We start from the raw sequence: 24,311 nt of genomic DNA on the forward strand, positions 1-24,311 counted from the left end.
TCTCTACAGCTGCCTGAACCTGTGTTGTGTTGCAGCGGTGGTTGTGAGGCAATGCTGCTGTAAACCATTTCATGCTGTAAAGGAAAGTCTTGTGGACATGACAATAGACAGTAAATAAAACACATTATAAAGGAGACACTGAATGATTTATATAGACTTGTCACGTCCTCCCTCAGTGGTGTTGTGCATGCTGATGGAGGTGAAGGTGGGGGGGTGTCTGCCCCTCATGTAGCCTACTATGTAACACTCATGGGAAACAAACACTTGGCTACTGACCTTAGCTCCTTTTTTTTTCACATGTTTTTATTATTTTTCATTCATTCTTTCACTATTAAAAAACCTGTGGAAATTATATGATGCAGCAAGTGTTTCTCTCATGCATAACACCGCTCTGAGGGAGGACTCGACATGTTTAGATAAATTGTGCCCCGCATCACGTGTGCTGTACGGGCCCTGAAAGTTTGTTAAAGCTGAAAGTCGTTCTGTCGAGGTCAGTAAAAGTGGCTGTTTACTGTATTTTGGAGTGCAGAAAAAACATCTTGAGCTGGCCAGAAGGGGAATGCAAATACTCATGGAGAAGAAAACTTATAGAAACATCTTGCACCGAGGGGTTAAGAGGCATGTACCGAGGGGTTAATAGGTCACTTTTTCATCAAGAAGCAAACCATCAAATATTTATCTTATACCAAGCACTTTACTGAAAAATAAATATGAAGGCTTACATATACCAAGTATTCATCCTAGAAAACTTAGATAAATATTCATTTTGGGTAAATAAGGTGACACATTGAGGTGTTTCTTCAGTCATATTTGAATGCCATTACCAAGGAAAAATGGGAGCTACATAACATTATAAATAAAGAAATATGTTTCTAAATTGGCCCCTCCCCTTGAGCTGTATAATCTGCATCAGCTCCCCAGTCTGTTCCCAGTGGACTGCAAAAAATTACATAGTTGTTTGTTGTGAGATACACATCATTGTGTATAAACTTCATCATGTGTCATTAAATACTCATTGTCTTAATAAAATTGTGCACCAAACCTTCAATACATAGGAATGCATGTATAGGAGGAAGGAAAGCTGTGTACTGAAAGTAGTATTTCCTGGTTGCTTTCAGGCAAAGACAGAGTATGACGGCACACCAAGGGAAGAGGAGAGCCAAGACACCATATGACTCACTGTGGCTTACCAGTTAACTGTGTAGTGTAAGGTGGCCATGGAGGCCGCAGGCAGCACACAGGCTCCAGCACCTGCAGAGCCTAGCAGGAAGGAGCTTGGAGAAATTGTGTGGCAAGAATTGCTGGCAGGGAATTATAAAAATGCAGTGGAGAGAGTCAAGTCAGAAGAGAATGCAGACTACCTTCGAAACAACAGCCTGGAACTGGTCCCCATTGTGGCCAAGCTGCTGCAGGAGGATGTGGGCCCAGAGGGGGAGCTGTGTGTGGAGGACATCTTGGTGCACATCGCCTCAGTGGCCAATCCCAAGGAGGTGGTGTTGGTCCTGCTGGAGATGCTGGAGATGAATCACTCGGCAGCCCAGTTCCGTGTGATGCTGTCTCCCCTGCAGAGAGTGCTGCTCCGCCAGTCCTCCCCGAAGAACACCCGTGCAGTGACCTTCTCGTGGGTGTTCAATACATTGTACTCTCACGTGGCTGCCATGGAACTCCCACAGGGTCTTAATCTGGAGGGCAAGGAAAGGCAGCTGCTGGACATGGATCCACTTGTAAGAGAAGCCAGTGACTGCCTCCAACACCTCACCCACTTCTATGAGGGAATCTTCTCTAAGGTTGTCAGCGGAGAGCTTGCATGGGGAGGTGGGAAGGACTCAAGAGACTACTTAGCCATGTTCCTCCTGCAGCTGTTTCACAAGCCCCTCACACACCTGGACGTGTATGACAAGAGCAAAGGTGAGACTTGCAATGCCTTGTACCTCTCCTGCCGCTGCTTGGCTTCCATGGTTGGTCAGCTGCTGTATAATGTTTTCAAACTCTTCTGCAGCATCACTTGGGCATCACATAAAACAATCTTGGCCTCTGATACAGCAGGTGATGAAAAAAATGGCCCCGAGGGAGTGAATGATTCCGAGGCCGCTTGTGGCAGTGACGGGAGGGAGGCGCAGGTGTCACAGCTGTCCCTGGCCTGCTTCTTCTACTGTGTGTTAGGGCAGGACATGGCTGGAGAATGGGTGCCGCAGATCTATTCTCACCAGTATTTGTTCCTCACCTGCTTGCCTTTAGTGGCTACTCTACTTCAAGAAAAAGAACACATTCCAGTTCACAAGGGACTCATTTTAGCCCGTGTACTTCTAAATAACTTGGCAAGACATTCTCTCCCTGGTGACTCCCTGGAGGCCAGTGCACACTCGTCCTTCCCTCAGCTCTTGGTGAGAGTCATGACCTTTTGTGACAACAGAGAGCTTAGAATGCTGGCCCTGGAAGTGTTCCGCTCCTACCCATGCAAGTTTGACTCAAAGGGAAGGAGGAAACTAATTCAGGCACTGCTCCTCTCCGTCAAGCATGCTGGGGTGTTGGGGCTGGTGATCCATGAACTGAAGGAAAACGTTGCCTCAAACCTGAACTCACAGAAACTGGATCCTAACTTCAGTGGCAGAAACCTGAACCAGCTTGTGAGGCTGGCCTGCACACTCCCTGAGGCTGAGCAGACTGACCTTTTAGAATGGAGTGACTGTATCATGCCTGCTCTTAACCTGCTGATATTTCTGTTTGTACGAGACAGGGAAAACAGGACTGGAATATGTGCTGTATCTCAGTCCTTGCAGGAGGGATATCTGGCCCAGCTTAAGACAGGCTTAGATCTCACTAAAGCCCATTATGAATTGAAAATGAAAGACCTCACAGAATCCTCCTATAAAGAGAAGGCAGACAAGATGAGTGTGAGTGTTGGTGGACAGATTTTGCCCAACTTGCCAAAGGATCAGGAAAAGAAGGTTGTGGAGGCTGCCATCTGCTCCTTAGACATGATGCAATGTGTGTTAGTGAGAGCTGTGCAAGCCATGGAGAAGAAGATGTAAATGTGCAGCTGACTAGCCTTGTCTGCTCCTCTTGATCTGTAATGTGTCTCCTGTTTGTGATAAAAAAATGGCTTGTGCAGAATTCTGTATACTTTGTCAGTCAAAATGTCACTCATATTCAGCCAAAAAAAGGCATTATTTCTGAGTTACATTACCAAGTCTTGTGCGTGTGAGGCATTTTTTCAAGATCTCTTCTTTAGCTTAGGCTGATGTAGTCAATAAATGAGATTAATGGTATTCATATTTTTTCTTATCTTTTCCCTGTTTGTGAAAATAATGATTGCATGTATTATGTGCAGTGTTATTTATTTTTATTAACAAAAGTCAGGTAATTTGGCATAATCATTTCTTTCATTGTTCCGATGAAGTCTATTAGCTACATGAAAACTTGCAGTGCCCTCCAAAAAATTATTTGGTTAATGTGATGATCATCATTCTGAGTGTGAGATGTTAATGAATTGTAATTACATATATGAAAAATAATTATCAGGAAAAATGTCAGCTTGTCAATATGAAGTGAACAACACAAAACCAGGTGAAGTGATGTGACCCGCCGCACACCACTGCGACCCTGACCGGCCAGCTCCAGGCAGTGTTGTGGCCACCCTCGTACCCACTTCATGGCAGAGGCACCAATACATAAGGAGGAACTGTTGGTGTCTCCTTTTGTATGTAAATAAATTATTTCAAACATGTCTGCATATGTCTGACAAATTTTTTAGCAGTGCTCCGCCTGCACCAAAACAAACTTGCACCGTCTCGCCACCTCTAATCTTAATTGACTCCCCACTGAGCACATTCCATTCCAGCACCTCCGTGGTACAGTGGTTGGCACACCTCATTACAAGTCCACAAGCTCAGGTCCAGACAGATGGCATGCAGCTCACCCAGCTGTTCATCCTCCCTTTCAGGCTGGACTCTTATAAAATGGGTAACTGAAGAAATCTGGGGATGGCAGACGGTGGCAACCCAAATGTTCCACTTGCCCTGCGTCCGGGGTAACGGGTCCTTATCCACCATGGGCTCAAGGGCCAATGGGAAGGAGAAGAGCACGAAGGCCACACAGCTATGGCTCACAACCCTGCTGGCCTTGCCTTACCATACTTGAATCAGATGCTGCCTGTTGATCCCTTGTGTGCACTTTACCATCATGGATACTATTCACATTGATTTTGTAATGATTATTATAGCTAGTTATTAAATTCAGTAATACTTCTTAACAACATCAGGCAGCATAGTCTCAAGAGCAACAGTAGCACCACTTAAGTGCGGTTCACACGGGCAAAGCTTCCTCGGTGCCGCCGGTATCTCCTGTTCCCGTTTCCTCGGCAGCTTCATCCTGCTTTGCTGAACCACTTGTTCACACGATACTGAAGTTTGCTCCTGTGAGCAGCAGCGCACCTTGCGGCCAGTCTTGCACTATAGCTAGTGTTTACAAACACCACCTGTGACCACCAGGTCCACGGCTGATTTTTGGCGTGAGTTTTCTTGTTTTTTGACGTGTCTGCTGTAATGTTAGGCCTACTATCAATAGTAACCTGTGTTCATGAATAAGCCAGGCATATGTTGGTGGGGTATTGAGTACTGAAATATAATATAATATAATCATTTTCCATCCACCAAACATCATCATTCTGGTTGTTTATATTTATGTAGAGTAAAAAAAACATATTCAGTGTTTTTGGACTGTGCAGGGCATTGTTGGCTCTTTTCTGTGGAGCATTTGGCCGTCTTGGCTCATTTTTGGGTTGCCTTTGGCCTTTTTCTGGCATCTATGCTCTTCTATAAACTCGCACAGGGATTTCACTACATTTTTGGGTCACACCAACTCGTCAGACATTATAATGCCTAATTTTGACGTGAGGAGGCCACAAGAGTTTCCCACAACAGGAGAAAGATGACCGTCGTCACGGAACCATGGGAAGGCAGTCACTTCCATCCGCCAAGGGTGCTGGTATCCATTTTCCGTTCAACTTTGGGCCGCAACATAGGGAAACTTTGCCCGTGTGAACCGCGCTTTATGAGGGTTTGATTTCCTTCCCCTCGCTAGGTTGTTGGGAACACCGTGCTGCTCCCTTAACCCGGTAGCAGCGACAGGCCAAATTTGTGGCTTTACCATGTAGCAGCGATGGGCCAAATTTGTGCCATGATATAAACCCCCCAAAATAGATGATACATAAACTGATCACAAATGCTTTGCTATATATGAAATGGTTTGTGTGAGTGATGATTTTTTCTCATTTTCTCGCTTAGAGGGACCATTAAGAAACATGATCCCCGCTGCTACCGGGTTAACATTGATGCCATGAATACCACCCTGAACCGTGCAAACCATCCATGCCCTGCTGTAAATGTCTTCCTCTGCACCCTCAACATCTTTTGCCTGGTCAAATACTGTATTTGCCTGCATATAGGATGCTGTGCAGAATATGCGCCCTATTATAAGAAAACTCTTTTGAGGTAAAAAGAAAATACTGTTTCTTCTTTTGTTTCTTATTTGAAGTGATTTTAAAGTTTTGTAGGAGGAAACCTAAGATTTGGTGCATGTTAACACAGCACACACTGGAATCAGGAACAAAATCACTGTTTTGTCTGTTGGCTGGTAACCAAACCACCGTGCAGCTGCCTTGTTACTAAGTTCTTCAGCTTCTGCCATGGCTTTGAACTCGGGGAATAACATATACTGTCAAAAATATCCTTGCACATGCTACTGTAGCCCAACTCCACCACTGACTAGACCAGCTGTGTGGTATGTTTACACGGGAGTGGTTATTTACCGAGTGGTGTGCGGTCTTGGTCTTAATCTTGCCAAGGCTTTCATGGGGTTGTTTGTATAACACTAAAGGATACTCCTCTAGTTTTTCACCCGTCTCACTGAGAAGTTTAAAACTATTTTTTATGACATCTTGTACAGTCAGACCTCAACATCTGTGGATCTAATATCCTTGGTTTTAAATATTTGTGGGGCAGCCCATGGGTGTTATCAAGCTAAAGATTGGAGTATCTGTGGGTTTTCTTAAGCACTTTTGTGGCCACCCAAAGTGCTTGTGGCTCACTGCATAGCCCGCCGCCACACCGCACACCTTCAGTCTCACTACGTGATAAAATCAAATTAGTAAAGCAAATGGGAAGTGGAGTGAGTCTAGGATTTTAGATACAGGATTGTAGCCTACTACTACTACTTCTACTACTACTACTACTACTACTACTACTACTACTACTACTGATGATGATGATGATACTGTTGCATCTCTTTCTATTTTCCACGTATACTTTCATGCTGACTACTCTTCTGCATGCCTCCCCCCTCCCACAGCCCCGCATCACATGACTCTACCTCAGCTCACCCCTTGTGGTAAATGCTGGAACAGCCTTCTTTCACCTGTATTTCCTGCAGCCTATGACTTAAACTCTTTCAAGGGGAGAGTATCGAGACACCTCTTCACCTGAAATTGACCTCTCTTTTGGCCTTTCATTCTTTCTGTTTTTGTTCGGAGCAGCGTCTAGCGGGCTTTTTTTGTTGTTAGTGTTTCTATGTTTGCCCTTGAGCTGTCCCCTTGCTGTGAAAGAAAAAAAGAAAAAAAACAGCTCTGGGATATGGAATGTTAGCACACATGGAAAGTTAGCAGATAAAAATGCAATGAGTATGGGGAAATACGCTCTGCGGGAGGACTTTGCCTTAAGGAGAGGCACACTGTGTTGGAAGGAGAAATTTGTGAGTTGAAGGCAATAGATGAAAGTGTTGCAACTGATACAAAGCAGCTAAAGTTAGTAAACAAGGAACTGGAAGAGCAGAAAGAAAACTATAAAACAAAAGGTGAAACAAAGTAAAGAACAGGTTAAGGGGAGGCACTGCCAAAAATCAGTATTTTTCACTATTTCAGCCAAATTATAAAAGTTGCTCCAAAAAATAGCTGAACATGTCACACGTTCCCTGTGAAAGTTTGGCAGCTGTACGATAATTCTTTCCCTTTCATATAATTTGATTTGCATTACTAATTTCGTGGTCCCCTCCCTGCAGAAACCTCCGTTTTTTTTGTAGAATACTCATATATTTTACATTTTCCCTTATTTTGTCCGATTTTTCCACTTTTTTTTTTTTTTTTACGAAAAGCGTGTCATCATTCATCTGGCCAAATTCTAGTGGCAGCCAGCAAGCCTTGGAAAGTGTGGTTGAGTGAATCAGTCAATCAGTTACTTAGTGCGTCGCGAGCACTCCTCAGAGGTACATTTGTACTTGTACTTGGGCAGGTTTGGACACCTAGGACAAGAAAAGAAGCCCAAAAGAAAAGAAAGTGATGAAGAAGAGGTAACAGGAGGTATCCACAGAACACTACAGCCCAGGAGATTTCTGGTGCGTGCACACACACACACACACACACACACACACACACACATACAGGTGCCAATTATGATTATTATTTTTTATATCATCCATTGTCATTCATTAATATAACTGCATAGGTATCTAAGTTGGATTTTACCACTGTAAGATCCTCTAAAAATCATAACTTTGTACGCTAATTGCATTTAACCCTTTCATTGCTAGGCGCTCACAACGAGACTATCTCCTCGGGTGCGCTCGGGAACCCCAGCGGGGGAAGGGGATCTCTTTTAACCGCTATATCTCAAAAACTATTCATCACAGCTACAAAACAAAAACACCATTGGAAAGAGGAGGCCAAGATCTATAAGATTTGGTTATGTAAGCCTCTCCAGCGAACGTACAGGCATGTTCAGGGGGTGTTTTTTGCTGTGAGTGCGACTGGTGCTCGCAGCGAGCTTTTAGCACCACCAGCAAGTGACGCTAGTGCTCGCTCTTTTAACCTCTGTATCTCAAAGACTATTCATCACAGCTTAAAAACAAAAACACCATTAGAAAGAGGAGGCCAAGATCTATATGATTCGGTAATGTAAGCCTCACCTGCAAAAGTACAGGCACGTTCAGGGGGTGTTGCCTGTGAAGACGTACATTTATACATGCGCGACGGTCAGCTGTAAGGCAACTACTGTAGATCTCTTGATAATGGGATGCAGGCAGGGCAGTATTGCCAACTGCAAAATTTACAACTATTTGGTCAAAATATCAGTCAGGTGATAGGTAAAGCTATGCAAAAATGCCGCTATATTGGTCAACAACATCTACCAGTTGCTCGTCCATAGATTTTCCATGCTGGGCTGACATGATTTTCCACCAAATTTAGTGAAGAACCCACTCAATTGGCAATCCTGTGTTGTGAGAATTAGTGTTGGAACACTCTCATACACGGGAGATTTAAGTGCGGCTGGAGCTCGCAGCGAGCGTTTAGCGCCACCAGAAAATATGCCAAACGCCCGCTGCAAGCGTTTAGCAATGAAAGGGTTATACATAAAATAGCCGATATCTCGAAAGTGCATTTTTTGTACTTTGGAGAATAATAACTCCATTAGTTGTGAAGATTATAAAAAAAACTCAAACATCTGCTGAAAGACGAGTGGATGGTAAAAAAATTGTCCATCAGTTTTTTTATAAACAAAAAAACACTGCTGATATGATTTGGTGAAGGTAAAAAAAGTGGTAGAATTATGGGACACATCAGATGGTGATTTTGGTAATTTTTTTGCGCAGGAACAGTGAGACATTAAAAATTTGAACGGACAATTTTTAACTAGTGGCGCCACGAGTAAGACTACCAAATATCGTACATATTGAGTGAACATGCTGGGCCTCATCAACGTTTTTAGCTTTGCTTTTATTACAAGTGATAAATTTCGTTTGTAATTTTTTTCATACAGAAACACGAAAGTTATAATGCTGATACATGCAGATCTTATTGCATTTACCTAAATCTTCAAAGAAAAAAATACCTTAGAGCAATTGAAATAAAATAAATGTACCCTCCACTAATACTCAGCACCTCCTCCCCTTAGGGTGGAGGAGGAGTGAATGAAGATGAAGCGTGAGAAAAGTGGGAAAAAAATATATGAGGAGAAAGTGGATCTCAATGAAATTCTCATGCAACAGAGGCAGCAATTTGGGGAAAACTGGGAGAAATTGCAGAAGAGGTCATACAGGGAATCAAGGACGAGGTGCTGGTTAATGGCATGAACTAAATGAGGTGTATCCTAATGTTGGGGGTTGAAAGAAGCAGCCCAACCAGCCAGAAGTCAGAGAAACAACGAACTGAGCCTGTTATAGAACATAGTAAAGTCAGTTTTGGGTGACAATGAGGAGATAGAAAAAGAAATAGAAGAGGTTTAGAAGGGAAACCACGAGGAGGAAGGAGGAGCAAGGTCACTCACTCAAAATTAGGTCACAGGTGGAAGTTAACTGAATTATAAACAATGGAAGCTTGCAGGGAATGAGAAGGCAAGGGGATGTTGGGTGCATATCGTCACCTTCGTAAAGACACCAAGTCATCATTTTTTACTTCTCAGGAAATTGGAAAAGAACCGTCATTATCTCACTTGGCTTAAAGAAATGTCATGAATTCCCCATGCTGAGAAATAGCCGAGAGGGAAATTTCTGTGGAAGTCTCCGGCATTTTATTTAGGAAGCGGAAAATTCCTACTGTATGCTACCCAGACCCAGACCTCACCTGGGCGGAGCTTATCAAATACTTATTATCGTCTATTGTTGCCTTAAGATTTAGGCAGAAACGAAAAGGCCAATTCCAGAACACTCAAACCCTGCATGACGAAGGCAACTATACAAAAATGGGCGTCATGTTGAAAAATTGATGTAAACAAAAACCTGGAAATTGCTGAAAAATGACTTAGGCGATTATTTTATGAGGGTGGCGATGTGCTATAATGCGTTTGGCTGCGGTGGTCATCTCTGCACTGCTGGCCCTTTGAACCCATTACCCCAGCACACAAGCCACTGTAAAGTCTGGGATTGCCACAGCTTACCTTCCCCAGGTTTTCCCAGGTACCCATTTATCAAACAACTCAAGAAGGAGGATGAACAGCTGGGGGACCTGCATGCCTCCTGCCCGGGCCGAGATGCAAACCCTAGCACACAGTCATAGCCAGGCACACTAACCCCAATGTGGCGTCATCTGTTTTTTTTAATTTATTTATTTATTTATTATTTTTTTTTACGTCTACGCCTATAGCGCCAGTAGGCTTGTTTGAGGGGCCTGGATGGTGTTCAGCCCCAGCCCGTCATGGCGCAGGCAAGTGTTTATAGTGGCGCCATCTTCTCTTGTATCTGGTATCCTAAGACATCCCATCCTTGATTTTGCATCGCGGAACCCAATCTTTACTATCACAGAGTAACTAAGTGCAGCATCTAAGTGTAAAAAATACCAAGGAGGTCCTAAAAAGCGATGCAAAGCGGAACAGGTCACAAGAAGAAGAAGTGATTGTTGATATCCCAGTTATATGCATACATGCGTCATCATTTGCTTTCATAATAATATAAATAAACTTGGGTGGGACAGATTCCGACAAGCAGTCAACAAAAGACACGATACCATGTTGAAATCCATGTATGTATTCAGGATGGGATGTCTCACGATCTTGGGATGTCTCATGACACCACACCGGCACTATGAAGGCACAGACCATCAAAAAAATATGCATCAAGAAAATATGCAGCGGGGATCATGTTTCTTAATGGTCCCTCTAAGCGAGAAAAATGAGAAAAAATCATCACACACAAACCATTTCATAATATATATCAAAGCATTTGTGATCAGTTTATGTATAATCTATTTTGGGGGGTTTAAATCATGGCACAAATTTGGCCCGTCGCTGCTACATGGTAAAGCCACAAATTTGGCCCGTTGTGCTACACGGTAAAGCCACAAATTTGGCCCGTCGCTGCTACACGGTAAAGCCACAAATTTGGCCCGTCGCTGCTACACGGTAAAGCCACAAATTTGGCCCGTTGCTGCTACACGGTAAAGCCACAAATTTGGCCCGTTGCTGCTACTAAAAAGCCACAAATTTGGCCGTCGCTGCTACATGGTAAAGCCACAAATTTGGCCGTTGCTACACGGTAAAGCCAATAATTTGGCCGTCGCTGCTACACGGTAAAGCCACAATTTGGCCCGTTGCTGCTACACGGTAAAGCCACAAATTTGGCGTCTGCTGCTACATGGTAAAGCCACAAATTTGGCCCGTTATGCTACGGTAAAGCCACAAATTTGGCCCGTCACTGCTACACGGTAAAGCCACAAATTTATTCGTCGCTGCTACGGTAAAGCCACAAATTTGGCCCGGTGCTGCTACACAGTAATGCCACAAATTTGGCCAATCGCTGCTACACGGTAAAGCCACAAATTTGGCCCGTTGCTACACGGTAAAGCCAAATTTGGCCCGTTGCTGCTACACGGTAAAGCCACAAATTTGGCCCGTCGCTGCTACATGGTAAAGCCACAAATTTGGCCCGTTGCTGCTACACGGTAAAGCCAATAATTTGGCCCGTCGCTGCTACACGGTAAAGCCACAAATTTGGCCCGTTTGCTACAGTAAAGCCACAAATTTATCGTCGCTGCTACACGGTAAAGCCACAAATTTGGCCCGTCGCTGCTACACGGTAAAGCCACAAATTTGGCCCGTCGCTGCTACATGGCAAAGCCACAAATTTGACCCGTTGCTACGGTAAAGCCACAAATTTGGCCCGTAACTGCTACACGGAAAAGCCACAAATTTGGTCGTCGCTGATACATGGTAAAGCCACAAATTTGGCCCGTCGCTGCTACATGGTAAAGCCACAAATTTGGCCCGTTGTTGCACACGGTAAAGCCACAAATTTGGCCCGTCGCTGCTACATGGTAAAGCCACAAATTTGGCCAGTCGCTGCTACATGGTAAAGCCACAAATTTGGCCCGTCGCTGCTACACGGTAAAGCCACAAATTTGGCCCGTCGCTGCTACATGGTAAAGCCACAAATTTGGCCCGTCGCTGCTACACGGTAAAGCCACAAATTTGGCCAGTCGCTGCTACTGGCCTAAATGGAGAGGAATGAGGAAAAAGAAAGGAGATAATTAAAGAAGCTAAGGAAATAAAAAGATATGAGAACATGAGCAGAAAACAAGATTCTCCAGGTGAGCGTTAGACCACTGAAAGGAGAAGAGAAAAACATAACTGGATATAAATGATTATCTAACAGTAATGGAGCCAGATATGTTATGCTGAGCGGAAACAGAACTGAACAAAGATATACAATGTTTAGATATGGGGTAAAAATACGTTTAGAGTACGGGGAAGAGATGAATATGAAATGATGAGGAGACATGATTATAGTGGTGAAAAATGTGATGATGGGTTAAGTTGGAATGGGTGAGGGCACGGCAGAAGTGTTGAGCATCAGTGACGTGGAAAAGAAAAGAGAGACATTTCAGAGGCGTGTCCTGCCAAAGACAAGATCGTGGAATTATATGGACCACTAAAATATGGTGAATGATAGCAACAAGTATTCAGGAAGTAAGGCCCACTTTCACAGTCACTTCATTTGTTTTGATCGTTACCAATGGCGGCGATCGATGCTTTAGTTTTCCACGTGAAACTGGCCTATGGGGTAGTGGCGGCTGCAGAGGAAGCGAGAGGTGTAGAGAGTGTGTGGCAAGGTGCGGGGCGAGGCTAACCCTGCAGCCACCACTACCCCATCGGCCAGTTTTACGTGGAAATACTATAGCAGCGATAACAGCCATTGGTAACGATCATAACAAACAAAACGACTGTGAAAGCGGCCCTATGTCTGATCCATGTAAGTGACACAATACTGGTGGGGACTTCAGCCGTAAAAATGTTCATTGGGGAGACTGGAGCATGGAGGGAGGGGAAAAATCATGGGGTAGCCGACCATTAAACACTGCAATGGGAAGCTTTATGACACATTGGATTATTATTATTATTACAGTCATACCTCGGTTTATGAGCTTAACCCGGTAGCAGCGACGGGCCAGATTTGTGCCTTGATATAAACCCCCCTAAATAGATGATACATAATCTGATCACAAATGCTTTGATATATATTGTGAAATGGTTTGTGTGAGAGGTGATTTTTTCTCATTTTTCTCGCTTGGAGGGACCATTAAGAAACATGATCATCGCTGCTACCGAGTTAATTCATTCTAGAATTTTACACGCAAACCAAAAAAAATTCGTATATCAAAACGAATGCACACGATAGGGCTAAAAACACAAAGAACACACACTAGAGCACAAACGTAAGTGGACACGAGAGCGCAGGTGCTATCTCTGTGAGTGTACAACGCGGACTGACAATCCATTCCCATTGTTGTCCGCTCTGAGCACTCGTCTCGTGGTGAACAAAGGGAACTTGTGCTCACATCTTCGACTTGTACAAACGGGATGCTTGTACACCAAGTCACTCCTCGTAAACCAAGGCATTTTTAGTGAATGTTTTTTTGTTTGTAAATCAAAACACTTGTATAGCAAGGCACTCATAAACCAAGGTATTACTGTATTTATTTATCTATTTATTTTACAGTAGAGGAAACAGCTCAGGGGCAAAAAACAAAAGAAAAAACAAGCCCGCTCAGCACAAGAAGAAGACACAAGATTTAGGGGAGACAGCACCCGTGAGGCTGGATTGAGTACTAACCCAAAAGCCAGATATAATTGAAGAAATATTATGCAAGTGTGCCCTATGGAAGCAGGATCATGTGATGGTTGAATTCAAAGTACTAGGAAAAAGTAAAGAACTGGGAAATGAACCTTGCAAAAGAGAAAGATTCAGCTACCAGAAAGCTAATTTGGGGGTTCAAGGAAATTCCATGAGGAAGCAGACTGAAGAATACTTGATGGGGCAGCAGTGTACCAGAAAGATGTGGCTGCTTCCTTAAAACATACAAAGAACAAGTGAAACAAAATGTGCCAAAGATGACTGGAAAGGAAACCTGGAAAAATGATTGGTTCAATAAAAGGTGTGAAAGAGCTGAGAGTAAAAGAGACATTGTTGGGAAGGAGGAACACCAGAGCAAGGGGGAAGAACTACGTACTCCTATATACTACTATAACTAGGGAAGCAAACACACACACAAAATGGAAGAAGTAGATAACAAGGAGTTACTACTAAAAGATGAAATTACCTCCAGGAACACAAGAGGACATAGTAAAAAACTGAGGAAGGGAAGATGCTTGAGAGACATAAAGAAATATATCTTCCTGCAAAGAAATTTAGAGGTTTGGAACAGACTAAGTGAGGATGTAGTATCGGCGAGGAGTGTGCAAAGCTTTAAGGAAAAGTTGGATAAATGTCACACGAGCGTAAAGCCCAGGCCCTGTAAAACTACAACTAGGTAAATACACACACACACACACACACACACACACACACACACACACGCACAACTCCAATAGCTTAGTCGGTTAAAGTGTTGCTCTGACAGGCTTCGCAGCATGGCAGGCAGAGGTTTGAGCCCCACTCAGCCCAGATTTTTTCCATTGAGTAGGAGTGGTTACTGTCCCCCCTTGAGCAAGGGGGATGGGGCGTGTGGTGTGTAAGATCCTGGCAGTATCCAGAGATCGCCTAATGAGCCTTGCTCTAATCAGGAGGGTACTTGCTGGCGATTGTGAGTACAACTAGTGATCAGGCCGTGGTGGTGAAATACACACACACACACACACACACATTCACACATACACAGCTGTTCACACTGGAAGAAAAAAGAGCAAAGCAATTTAATTACACCGTACACAGACTCATAAATAGCAAAGAAGAATCTGACAGTAAAGAACTCCTCCTGAGAATGGAAAGAAACAACAGAGCTAAGGGAAAAAAAAAAAAAAAAAAAGAGAAAGGAAACATGTCTTAATAACACACAGAATTATAGTTTTCCCCGTAGGGATACAAATGCTTGGAGTGACTTGAAAGGGTGGTGGAGGCAAGGACTGTACAGAGTGTTGAGGAAAGACAGGCACAGGGACAGGACCACACCAGTGTAGCTCAGGGCCTGGAGACTACAACTAAGTAAACAAGGTAAATACACACACACACACACACACACACACACACACACACACACACACACACACATCAAACCAAGGGAAAAAATAGAAAGACTGAAAGATGGAAACAAGTTAACTGAAGATCCTAAGACATGACTGAGCTGCTAAACAAAAGGTTCCAGAAAGTTCTTACAAAAGAATCACAATTCAATGAACCACAAGATGACAAGATAAATGTTCAAATGGAAGAAGTCATACTAACTAAAGAGGAGATATATAAAATAATGGAGGAGCTGGAAGAGAGGAAAGCAATAGGACCAGATAGAGTCTCAGGTTTTATACTGAAAGAATGCAGAAATCAGCTGGCTGGACCAGTATATATCATAAAGTGCTCGATATCAACTGGTAAAGTACCAAGGGCTGAGGTGGTCCCTATATATAAAAGTGGGAAAAGGGAAGAACCTCTGAACTACAGACCAATATCATTGACCAGTGTAGTTTGTAAAATATGCGAGAAAGTGATAAAGTAACAATAGACAAAATTTCTAGAACACAATATAATTACAGAAAAACAGGATGGCTTTAGAAAAGGGCGCTCATGTGTAACAAACTTCCTGAGCTTTTACTCAAGAGTGACGGACATAACACAGGAGAGGGACGGATGGGTAGATTGCGTCTGCTTGGACCTGAAGAAGGCTTTTGACAAAGTTCCACACACAAGACTGCTATGGAAACTGGAAAATAAAGGAGGAAACATGGAAACATGGAAATGCAGGCAACAGAAAGCCTATTGGCTCATTACGAGGTTGCCCGCTTTGGTGATTTAATCTGCTCGACAGCCACTTGAGGCCTGGGGAGCAGATGAACGCACCTCGACATTGAGGAGCAGATGAAAGCACCTCGATATTGAGGAGCAGATGAAAGCACCTCGATATTGAGGAGCAGATGAAAGCACCTCAATAATGAGGAGCAGATGAAAGCACCTCAATATTGAGGAGCAGATGAAAGCTCCTCAATATTGAGGAGCAGATGAAAGCACCTCGATATTGAGGAGCAGATGAAAGCACCTCGATATTGAGGAGCAGATGAAAGCACCTCGATATTGAAGAGCAGATGAAAGCACCTCGATATTGAGGAGCAGATGAAAGCACCTCAATATTGAGGAGCAGATGAAAGCACCTCGATATTGAGGAGCAGATGAAAGCACCTCGATATTGAAGAGCAGATGAAAGCACCTCGACATTGAGGAGCAGATGAAAGCACCTCGATATTGAGGAGCAGATGAAAGCACCTCGACATTGAGGAGCAGATGAAAGCACCTCGATATTGAGGAGCAGATGAAAGCACCTCGACATTGAGGAGCAGATGAAAGCACCTCGATATTGAGGAGCAGATGAAAGCACCTCGACATTGAGGAGCAGATGAAAGCACCTCGATATTGAGGAGCAGATGAAAGCACCTCAATATTCAGTTTACTCCCAACGCAGCGAAGTGACGGTTGATTCTATATTTTAAGAAGTTGATAGTATTCGCATTTACTACTTCTGAAGGAAGATTGTTCCAGTGACGGATGACTCAGTTTGAAAAGAAACTCCTTCCGATGTCTGTGTTACATCAACTAGACTGAATGGGTAAACTGTTATTTCTAGTTCTTAGGTTGGTTTGCAGTTCAAAGAATTTGGAGTAATCGACGTTATTGAATTTTTTCAGACTTGAATCATATCCCCTCGTAGGCGTCTTTTCTCCAATGTAAAGAGATTGAGTCACTTGAGTCGTTCCTCGTACAGTTGAGCCCTTAAGGTTGGTATCATCTTCGTGGCGCGTCGTTGAATCCTTTCCAGTAAATCAATGTCCTTTCTGTAATTAGGAGACCAGAACTGTACTGCATACTCGAGGTGCGGTCTTACCATGGAATTATACAAGGCTAGCATCACGTCTGGCGTTTTACACTCGAAGTTCCTCGCTATGAACCCGAGCATAGTGTTGGCTTTGTTGTAGGCTTTTTTACAGTGATTCGTGTGTTTCAGGTCACTGCTGATAGTGACTCCAAGATCCTTTTCCTCCTGCAGTCTTGATTGAAAGGGAAAATGAAAAACTGGATGGAAAGCTACTTGAGGGGAAGAGAGATGAGAACAGTGGTAAAGGACATGAAATCAGAATGGAGAATTGTAGACAGTGGAGTGCCCCAAGGATCACTATTGGCACCAATACTTTTCCTAGTATATATAAATGATATGTCGGAGAAAGTGAGCAGTTACATGAGCCTGTTTGCAGATGATGCGAAGTTGCTGACATGTAAGAAACAGTAAAGATTGAAATTCTGCAAGAGGACCTAAATAAGATTTGGGACTGGAGTATGAAATGGGAGATAGAGTTCAATGTGAAGAAATGTCATGTAGTGGAAATGGGAAAGAGGGAATGGAGACCAAAATGGACACATAGAATGGGAGATGGAGAAATACTAAAAGTTCAAGAAGAGAGAGATCTGGGAGTGACAATACAGGATAATCAACAGTCTGAGAGTCATGTTAATAGGATATTTGGTGATACATATAGAATGGTAAGAAATATAGGATTAGCATTCCAATACATGGATAAGGATATCATGAAAAAGATAGTAACCAATATGATTAGACCACAACTGGAATATGAGGAAACTGTGTTGTCTCCCCATAAGAAGAAACATATAAAAAAACTAGACAGAATACAAAGGATGGCAACAAAAATGGTTCCAGAACTGGAGGGATTGTAATATGAAGAAAGGTTAAAGGAAATGGACCTGCCAACACTGGAACAAGGAAGAGAAAGGGGAGACCTAATACAAATTTATAAACTATTAAATAAAATGGAAGAAGTAAATAATGAGGAGTTACTACTACGAGAAGGAAGAAACACCAGCAACACACGAGGACACAGTAAAAAATTGAGAAAAGGAGGATGCTTGAGAGACATAAAGAAATACAGCTTCCCGCAAAGAAACATAGAGGTTTGGAACAGACTAAGTGAGGATGTAGTATCGGCAAAGTGTGCAAAACTTTAAGGAAAAGTTGGACAAATACAGATATGGAGACGGGACCACACGAGTGTAAGCCCAGGCCCTGTAAAACTACAACTAGGTCAATACACAGATCAACTATAATGAGCACTTTCCCTTGTCAGGAGGGTACTTGCTGGTGATTGTAAGTCCAAGTCGTGATCAGGCTGTGGTGGTGGTGGTGGTGAATTACACACACCAGTCAGTGGTTGCATAGCTCTCCCTCAGCTGAAAGGCTGTGAGGGACTCAGTCATTGAGAGGCCTCACACACCCAGTCAGCAGCTGTGATCCTCTTGCCCGCAGCCAATCAGGAGCCAGAAGGGACTCAGGTTCTTGCCTGCTGCACTTTTTTATATGCCAGTCCAAGGGCTGTTGTGTTTATTTTACTACTTTATAGTATTGCTCTTCAGGTTTTGTTTGCCTGACTTGCATTACTGTCACCAGTGTCTCATTATTGTGTTGCATATTTTGTAAAACTGTGAAGCTCAAGTTGATTTGCATCACACTGGCATTCCTCTGTAATGGTTGTCTCACCGGTGTGTGCCTAGCATGGTCTGGGCCGTGGTGCTGGGCACTGCTGGCCTGATGGGAAATGGCGTCTCTCTGTTACCTGTTTAGAGGAGATAAGTTACTCTCTGTAGGAAGGTAAGGATAGGCTGACGGGGCAAAGTTCAGAAGGCACCCAACAGATGGCACCGGCATTACCTGGCCTGCACTACCCAGCAGACGGCACCACCTGCTGTCCACCATGCGGGTGGGAATAATGTTGACCAAAGGATAGAGGCAGGCGTGTGTGCCTGACGCAGCAGAGCGAGGCTGACCTTGGAGGGGCTAGTGGTTCGCTGCTGTGTTGCTTTGTCGCCTGTTATGAGAGAACCATTTATGCTCAATGAGGCAGGATTGGTTAGTTGAAAAATAGATTAGCTTGGGGTTTTGACATCATAGAAAACAGCCTCAAAGTGATGGTCAGCTTCTGATCTCTTTGCACAATGGAAATGTTTTCCTGGAAAAGTCTGACTGGAATGTTTATGGGTTTATGGGTTGACCATGAAACGAGATGTGAAACGTAGCGCTCCACAGCATTACCTGATGTGCCCTGAAATATTTTCTTAAACACAAACTGTGATTGTTGGAAATAATCTCACATACAAAATAAAATTAACTAATGTATTGTGATCTGTATAACTGAGCATTACCTTTACATTTCAGGGTACCGCCGAGGCTTGCAGACCTCCTCAGCCTTCCAGAGCCATGCAGAGGAAGCAGCAGCAGGGGCTGATGAGCCAGGCCCAAAGAGTGCCGAGGGGGGTGAGCCGGGGCCAGACGGAGAACAGCAGCTCAAGGAAGAGATACTGGAGGCCTCCCTCCCATTTGTACATTCTCTTGGATGGTCTGAAGATGCCATTGCTCAGGGTATGCATATAGCTGCACATACTAATACATTTCCTCTTTTCTAACTTCAATTTGCATACCTTACCATGATTGCGAGAATAATCCTAGTTTTCCTAATGATGACTGCGTATTCTACTTCATCAACAAATTTACTTCATCCTGCCCGCCCTCCTTAATCCCGATGGCTCCACAGCTGTCACATCTGTCTCTGAAGCTGAATATTTTGCGCACACTTTTTCTGAAGGTTCCACTCTGGATAATTCAGGTCTTAATCCTACTACGCATCCCCTACAACATTACTACTATACCTCATGTTGAAAATCTCAATTTTGTTTTCTATGATCTTTCTAGCCTCTACCCTCAGAAGGCTTATGAGCCTTGTCCTTAAAAACTGTGCTTCCATGCTGACACCCTGCCTGGTCAAAATCTTTTGTCTCTGCCTTTCAACATCTACTTTTCCTTCCTGCTGGAAGCACGCCTACATACAGCCTGTGCCTAAGAAGGGTGACTGCTACAATCCTGTAAACTACTGCCCTATAACTTTACTTTCCTGTCTTTCTGAAGCTTTTGAAACAGTCCTTGACAGGAAAGTCTTCTGCATTTATCTTCTTAATCTCTCTCTGACAGTGTGACAAGGTGACTAAAGGTGTCACAAAAAGTGCTACCAAAAACTTATGAAAGTGTTGGGAGAAGTTTACGCCGCCTCATGGGGAGTGTTCTGGAGGGAACCAAAGGGGAATTGACTTTAGATTTGTGAAAAAAATTATAAACATTTTCTTGAATTTTTGGTTCCTTTGCATTTTGTTTATTCCCTAAAAATGTGGGATCAAAGATGTGAATTTGATTTTAAACCAACCAATCAGGAAAAGATGTAACACATTGAGTGTTTGCTGCAGAAAGCCCTTCTTGCAGGGCTGACAGACTTGTAGCATGGCTGTCCCCAAACACTGCCCTGCACTTGACTGAAGCCCATGCCAGCAGTCTCTAAACCAGTGGCTCTCAGTTGGTGTCCATGGTGGTCCATGGTGACTTTGTGAGTGGGCTACATGATGTCCACTGTTTTTGGCAATAAACTGGAAAATGAAAGTACATAATTTTAAATTGATTGAAAATTCAGGACGATCACTTGAAAAAAAACTGGTCTTTCATTTCATCTTGTCATATTATTCCTATTTAAGAACAATATTGGCACTTTGAGTTACTTGCAATTTCTAAATTTAATCTATTATAAAATGAATATCCAAGATTAAATATACGAGTCAAAGTGACGAGCCATCCAGTTGATTCTTTTAAGCTGGCTGCGGCTACATGTAACACTGTCGTACAGCGCTGTGGCCATATATATTTCAAAACAAAATGCTTGTTGCGTATGCTTATTTTATCCCTACTCAAAAATGAAATGGTCCATGACTCTTTTATTGGGATGGTGGTTCATGGCCTGAAACGAGTTGAGAACCACTGCTCGAAACCCTACTGCAGCACACAAGGTTAAGAAGCACTTTTTTTTTCTTCTTTTTTTTTTACGTCTTGGCCTATTGCGCTGGTAGGCTTCTTCCTGGTGGATCCTGATGGTCGGTCCAAGGCTTCTTCCCAGTGGGGCCTAATGGTCGGCCCAGCCCGTTCTGGAGCAGGCGAGTGTTTATAGTGGCGCCATCTTGTATTGGCTCATGCTGCCCTCCCAGAGCTCATCTTTAATCATAGAATCTAGAGTCTGGGTTGATAGGTGGTCTTCTGGACAGCATGTGGGTAGTTTTAAGCCACTCGGTGGCGGCTGAAAAATCCCAGCTTGGTAGCACCGGTCGGGGATTGAACTCACGTCCTTCTGAACGCGGGGCCGTCTCGCTATCTGTTCAGCCACCGCCTCCCCGCACTATAGTCCATCGAATCTAACTTGAGCCCTGTGGCTTGGCCCGGGGAACCCTCCATTGTTTACACATCTAGCGATGACCTGCGCATGGCGATCTGTCTCACTGTTAATCTGTACATTATCTATTTATGGAATATATATATATATATATATATATATATATATATATATATATATATATATATATATATATATATATATATATATATAATATATATATTCATAATACGACTGCATGGTGTTATGAATGGCTTGAAATTTGAGGGAAAGACAACACGGGGGGGAGGGGGTAGCGAGCTCCTCTGAGGAGAGTGATGGGGTGATGTGGCAATAGCACGGCTCAGGGGAGCTGTGCCTAAAGGCTCAAGTTAGATTCGCTAGACTATAGTCTGTTGAAGTCATCCTTTTATCATGTGAGTGTCCTCTAATCAAATACCTCGTCACGTTTCAGGGGCAGAGACGTTAGGTTACTCCAGCATGGTTCACGGCATGTTCCCAGGAGGCGGCGTGGAGCTGGTCAACTACTTCTACGGGCAGTCCAACAGTAAGCTGGATGAGGTGCTCAAAGCAGCCGTCGAGGAAGCTCAGAAGAACCCAGAACTGTAAGTGAACAAATTTCAGAGATGTTTACATTGCAACAAACTCTAATTTATTTCTACATCTTCCTCCCTTTGCCTTAATCTGTTTGCAGCGGGGATCATGATTCTTAATGGTCCCTCCAAGTGTGAAAAATGAGAAAAAATAACCCCTCACACAAACCATTTCATAATATATATCAAAGCATTTGTGATCAGTTTATATATCAGCTATTTTGGGGGGTTAAAATCATGGCACAAATTTGGCCCGTCGCTGCTACAAGGTAAGGCCACAAATTTGGCCTGTCGCTGCTACCAGGTTAAGGAACTTGTATCATGTAAGGAAGTATTTGGGATACTGATCTTTATAAGTTCATTCATGTTTAATCCCACTAGACTGTGTGATACAAGCTTGCTTTGTGTGCTTGTGTGGTAGGTTATCAATGCAAAGTAGCAGGTTTGGGATTTATATTAGATGTGAGGGTTCTTTGCATACATGAACAGTCAAATATATTATTGTATAAATAGTTTGAATATTTATCGCTAGTAACAAACGGCATTGGACACTGACTTTTACCCAATCACATGCCAGCAATGCGCATGTGCTACATCTATGAGAATTCACGCTTGTGGATGGACAGATGAAATGAAACTGAGTATAGTCTGCATAACCTCAGCATCCAGCGCAGCCTCTCAGCAGCCCATGTTTCACCATCTTGACTTATTTAGTTTTTATTATATATTTATTTTTTTACACTAAAGGAAACAGCTCAAGGTAAAAAAAAAAAGAGAACAATAGAAAAAAAAAAATGCAAATAATAAAAAAGGCCCGCAAATTAAAAAAAAGCCTGCAAATTCAACCTTTATTTGAAAATTTTGCCCAAAGTCAACTTCAGCACTGACCTTTTCATCTCTCCTCCCTGGTGACCTTTTCATCTCTCCTCCCTCTCTGTATCACCACCTCTGTGGACACCACCTCTGTGGACGTCTCCCTCGGGTTGCCATTCCCTAAGATATCATAAGTGCTTTCCATCCTGTCCCTTCTTTATACATAAGTTGCGTAAAATATCGTCACCTAAAAGAAACCGCCTTCGTCATTATTTTCTACTTTTCAGGAAAACAGAAAAGAACTGTCATTACCTCACTTGGCTTAAGATTTAGGCAGGAATGAAAAGGCCAATTCTAGAACACTCAAACCCTGAATAATGAAGGCAACTATACAAAAATGGGCGTCACGTGTTGAAAAATTGATGTAAACAAAAACCTGGAAATCGATGACATGGGCAATTATTTTATGCAGGTGACGATATTCTCCTCCTTCATCCATCGCCCACCCCTCCCCCCAACCCCATGCCTGTTGACCTTATTGGGGGAGCTTTGGAGGTGATGGCTGCAAGGGATGTGATCTCAGTAACCTTAGCTGGTAACCCTGAGATCCAACCCCAGGCCTAAACCATTTTGAATGATCATATACTTCTTATTTTTCCTGCTTTACCTCACTCCACTCCTGGTCCCTTTATTATTATTAGCCTGAGGACATCCCATAAACCCTCCCTGACCACTCTGTCAAAGGCTTTCTCAGGTCCATGAAAGCAGCAAACACCTTATCCCTCTCTCGGTACTTTGTAGCTATCATTTTCAGTGCAAAAGTTTGTTTGTTTCACATACAACCTGCTTCTTATATTAACATTTACAATGCTAATATAAGAAGCAGGTAAGTAAAAAAATACATTTTATGTCTGAAAATGTCATTTCATGTATCCCAATCCTTTCTCAAAACTCTTGTTCATTGCCTACACTTTTATCAGCTAGTTTCATTATCATTGCACTTAAATCCCTTGCATGTATTTATTCTGGCACACTGAGTCAGTTCATACCCAAAGACTTGTTACAGTTACTCCTACTTCTTCTCCGTTTATCCAGTAGTAGAGTTATGGCTTTCCTCGTTCCTTTCTCTTTGTCCAGTAGCTCCTTTCTCTTTGTCCAGTCGCTCCTTTCTCTTTGTTTGTTATGGCGCTCCTATTTCTTTCCCTCTGTCCAGCAGCATAGTTATGGCTTTCCTACTTCCCTTCCCTTTGTCCAGCCTTTCACCTTTCACCTTTCTTTTGGCACCCCTCCCTGCTCCCAGGCTAGACTACACATCCACTCAGTAACTACACCGCCTCCTGTTTCATCATCCCTGCTGTTATGCCATCAACACCACGGGCCTTTCTAACTTCTCACTCCCTTTGTTGCCCTCTCTGCCTCAGCCCTTTCTGGCTCTCCCTCTGGATATGCTTCCCTTCATTAGTTGTCACTCCTGTACTGGTGGTCACTTCTGCTCTCCCTCTCACACTCTCTTTCGCCACTGATCAAAAATCCTTTCAAACCTTCTTGACCTCCTCATTCCTCTCCACAAAGACCACCATCTCTTCCAATGAAACCATAGAAAGAGAGACCCTAACATTGGAGATTTAGTAATAGAATATGTATCTTAAGGTTCAGTTCTTCACTTTCAAACTATTGT

The 24,311-nt window shown here is 43.2% G+C and overlaps 1 protein-coding gene across 3 annotated transcripts in view; it reads left to right on the forward strand.

The window, feature by feature from the left end:
* LOC126997866 (ubiquinone biosynthesis protein COQ9, mitochondrial-like) overlaps positions 1-24,311 on the forward strand; it is a 41,336-nt gene that overhangs the window by 11,538 nt on the left and 5,487 nt on the right. For 2 of the 3 annotated variants that reach the window (XM_050859080.1, XM_050859079.1), the window contains exons 2-3: positions 19,181-19,384; positions 21,682-21,832. In XM_050859080.1, the coding sequence (XP_050715037.1) occupies positions 19,181-19,384; positions 21,682-21,832 (355 nt within the window). Of the gene's footprint in view, positions 1-1,118; positions 3,270-19,180; positions 19,385-21,681; positions 21,833-24,311 lie in introns of those variants that run through there. The other variant, XM_050859078.1, reaches the window with a different exon arrangement.

Source organism: Eriocheir sinensis, chromosome 13, assembly GCF_024679095.1.
Source record: "Eriocheir sinensis breed Jianghai 21 chromosome 13, ASM2467909v1, whole genome shotgun sequence".
NCBI classification, from domain to species: domain Eukaryota; kingdom Metazoa; phylum Arthropoda; class Malacostraca; order Decapoda; family Varunidae; genus Eriocheir; species Eriocheir sinensis.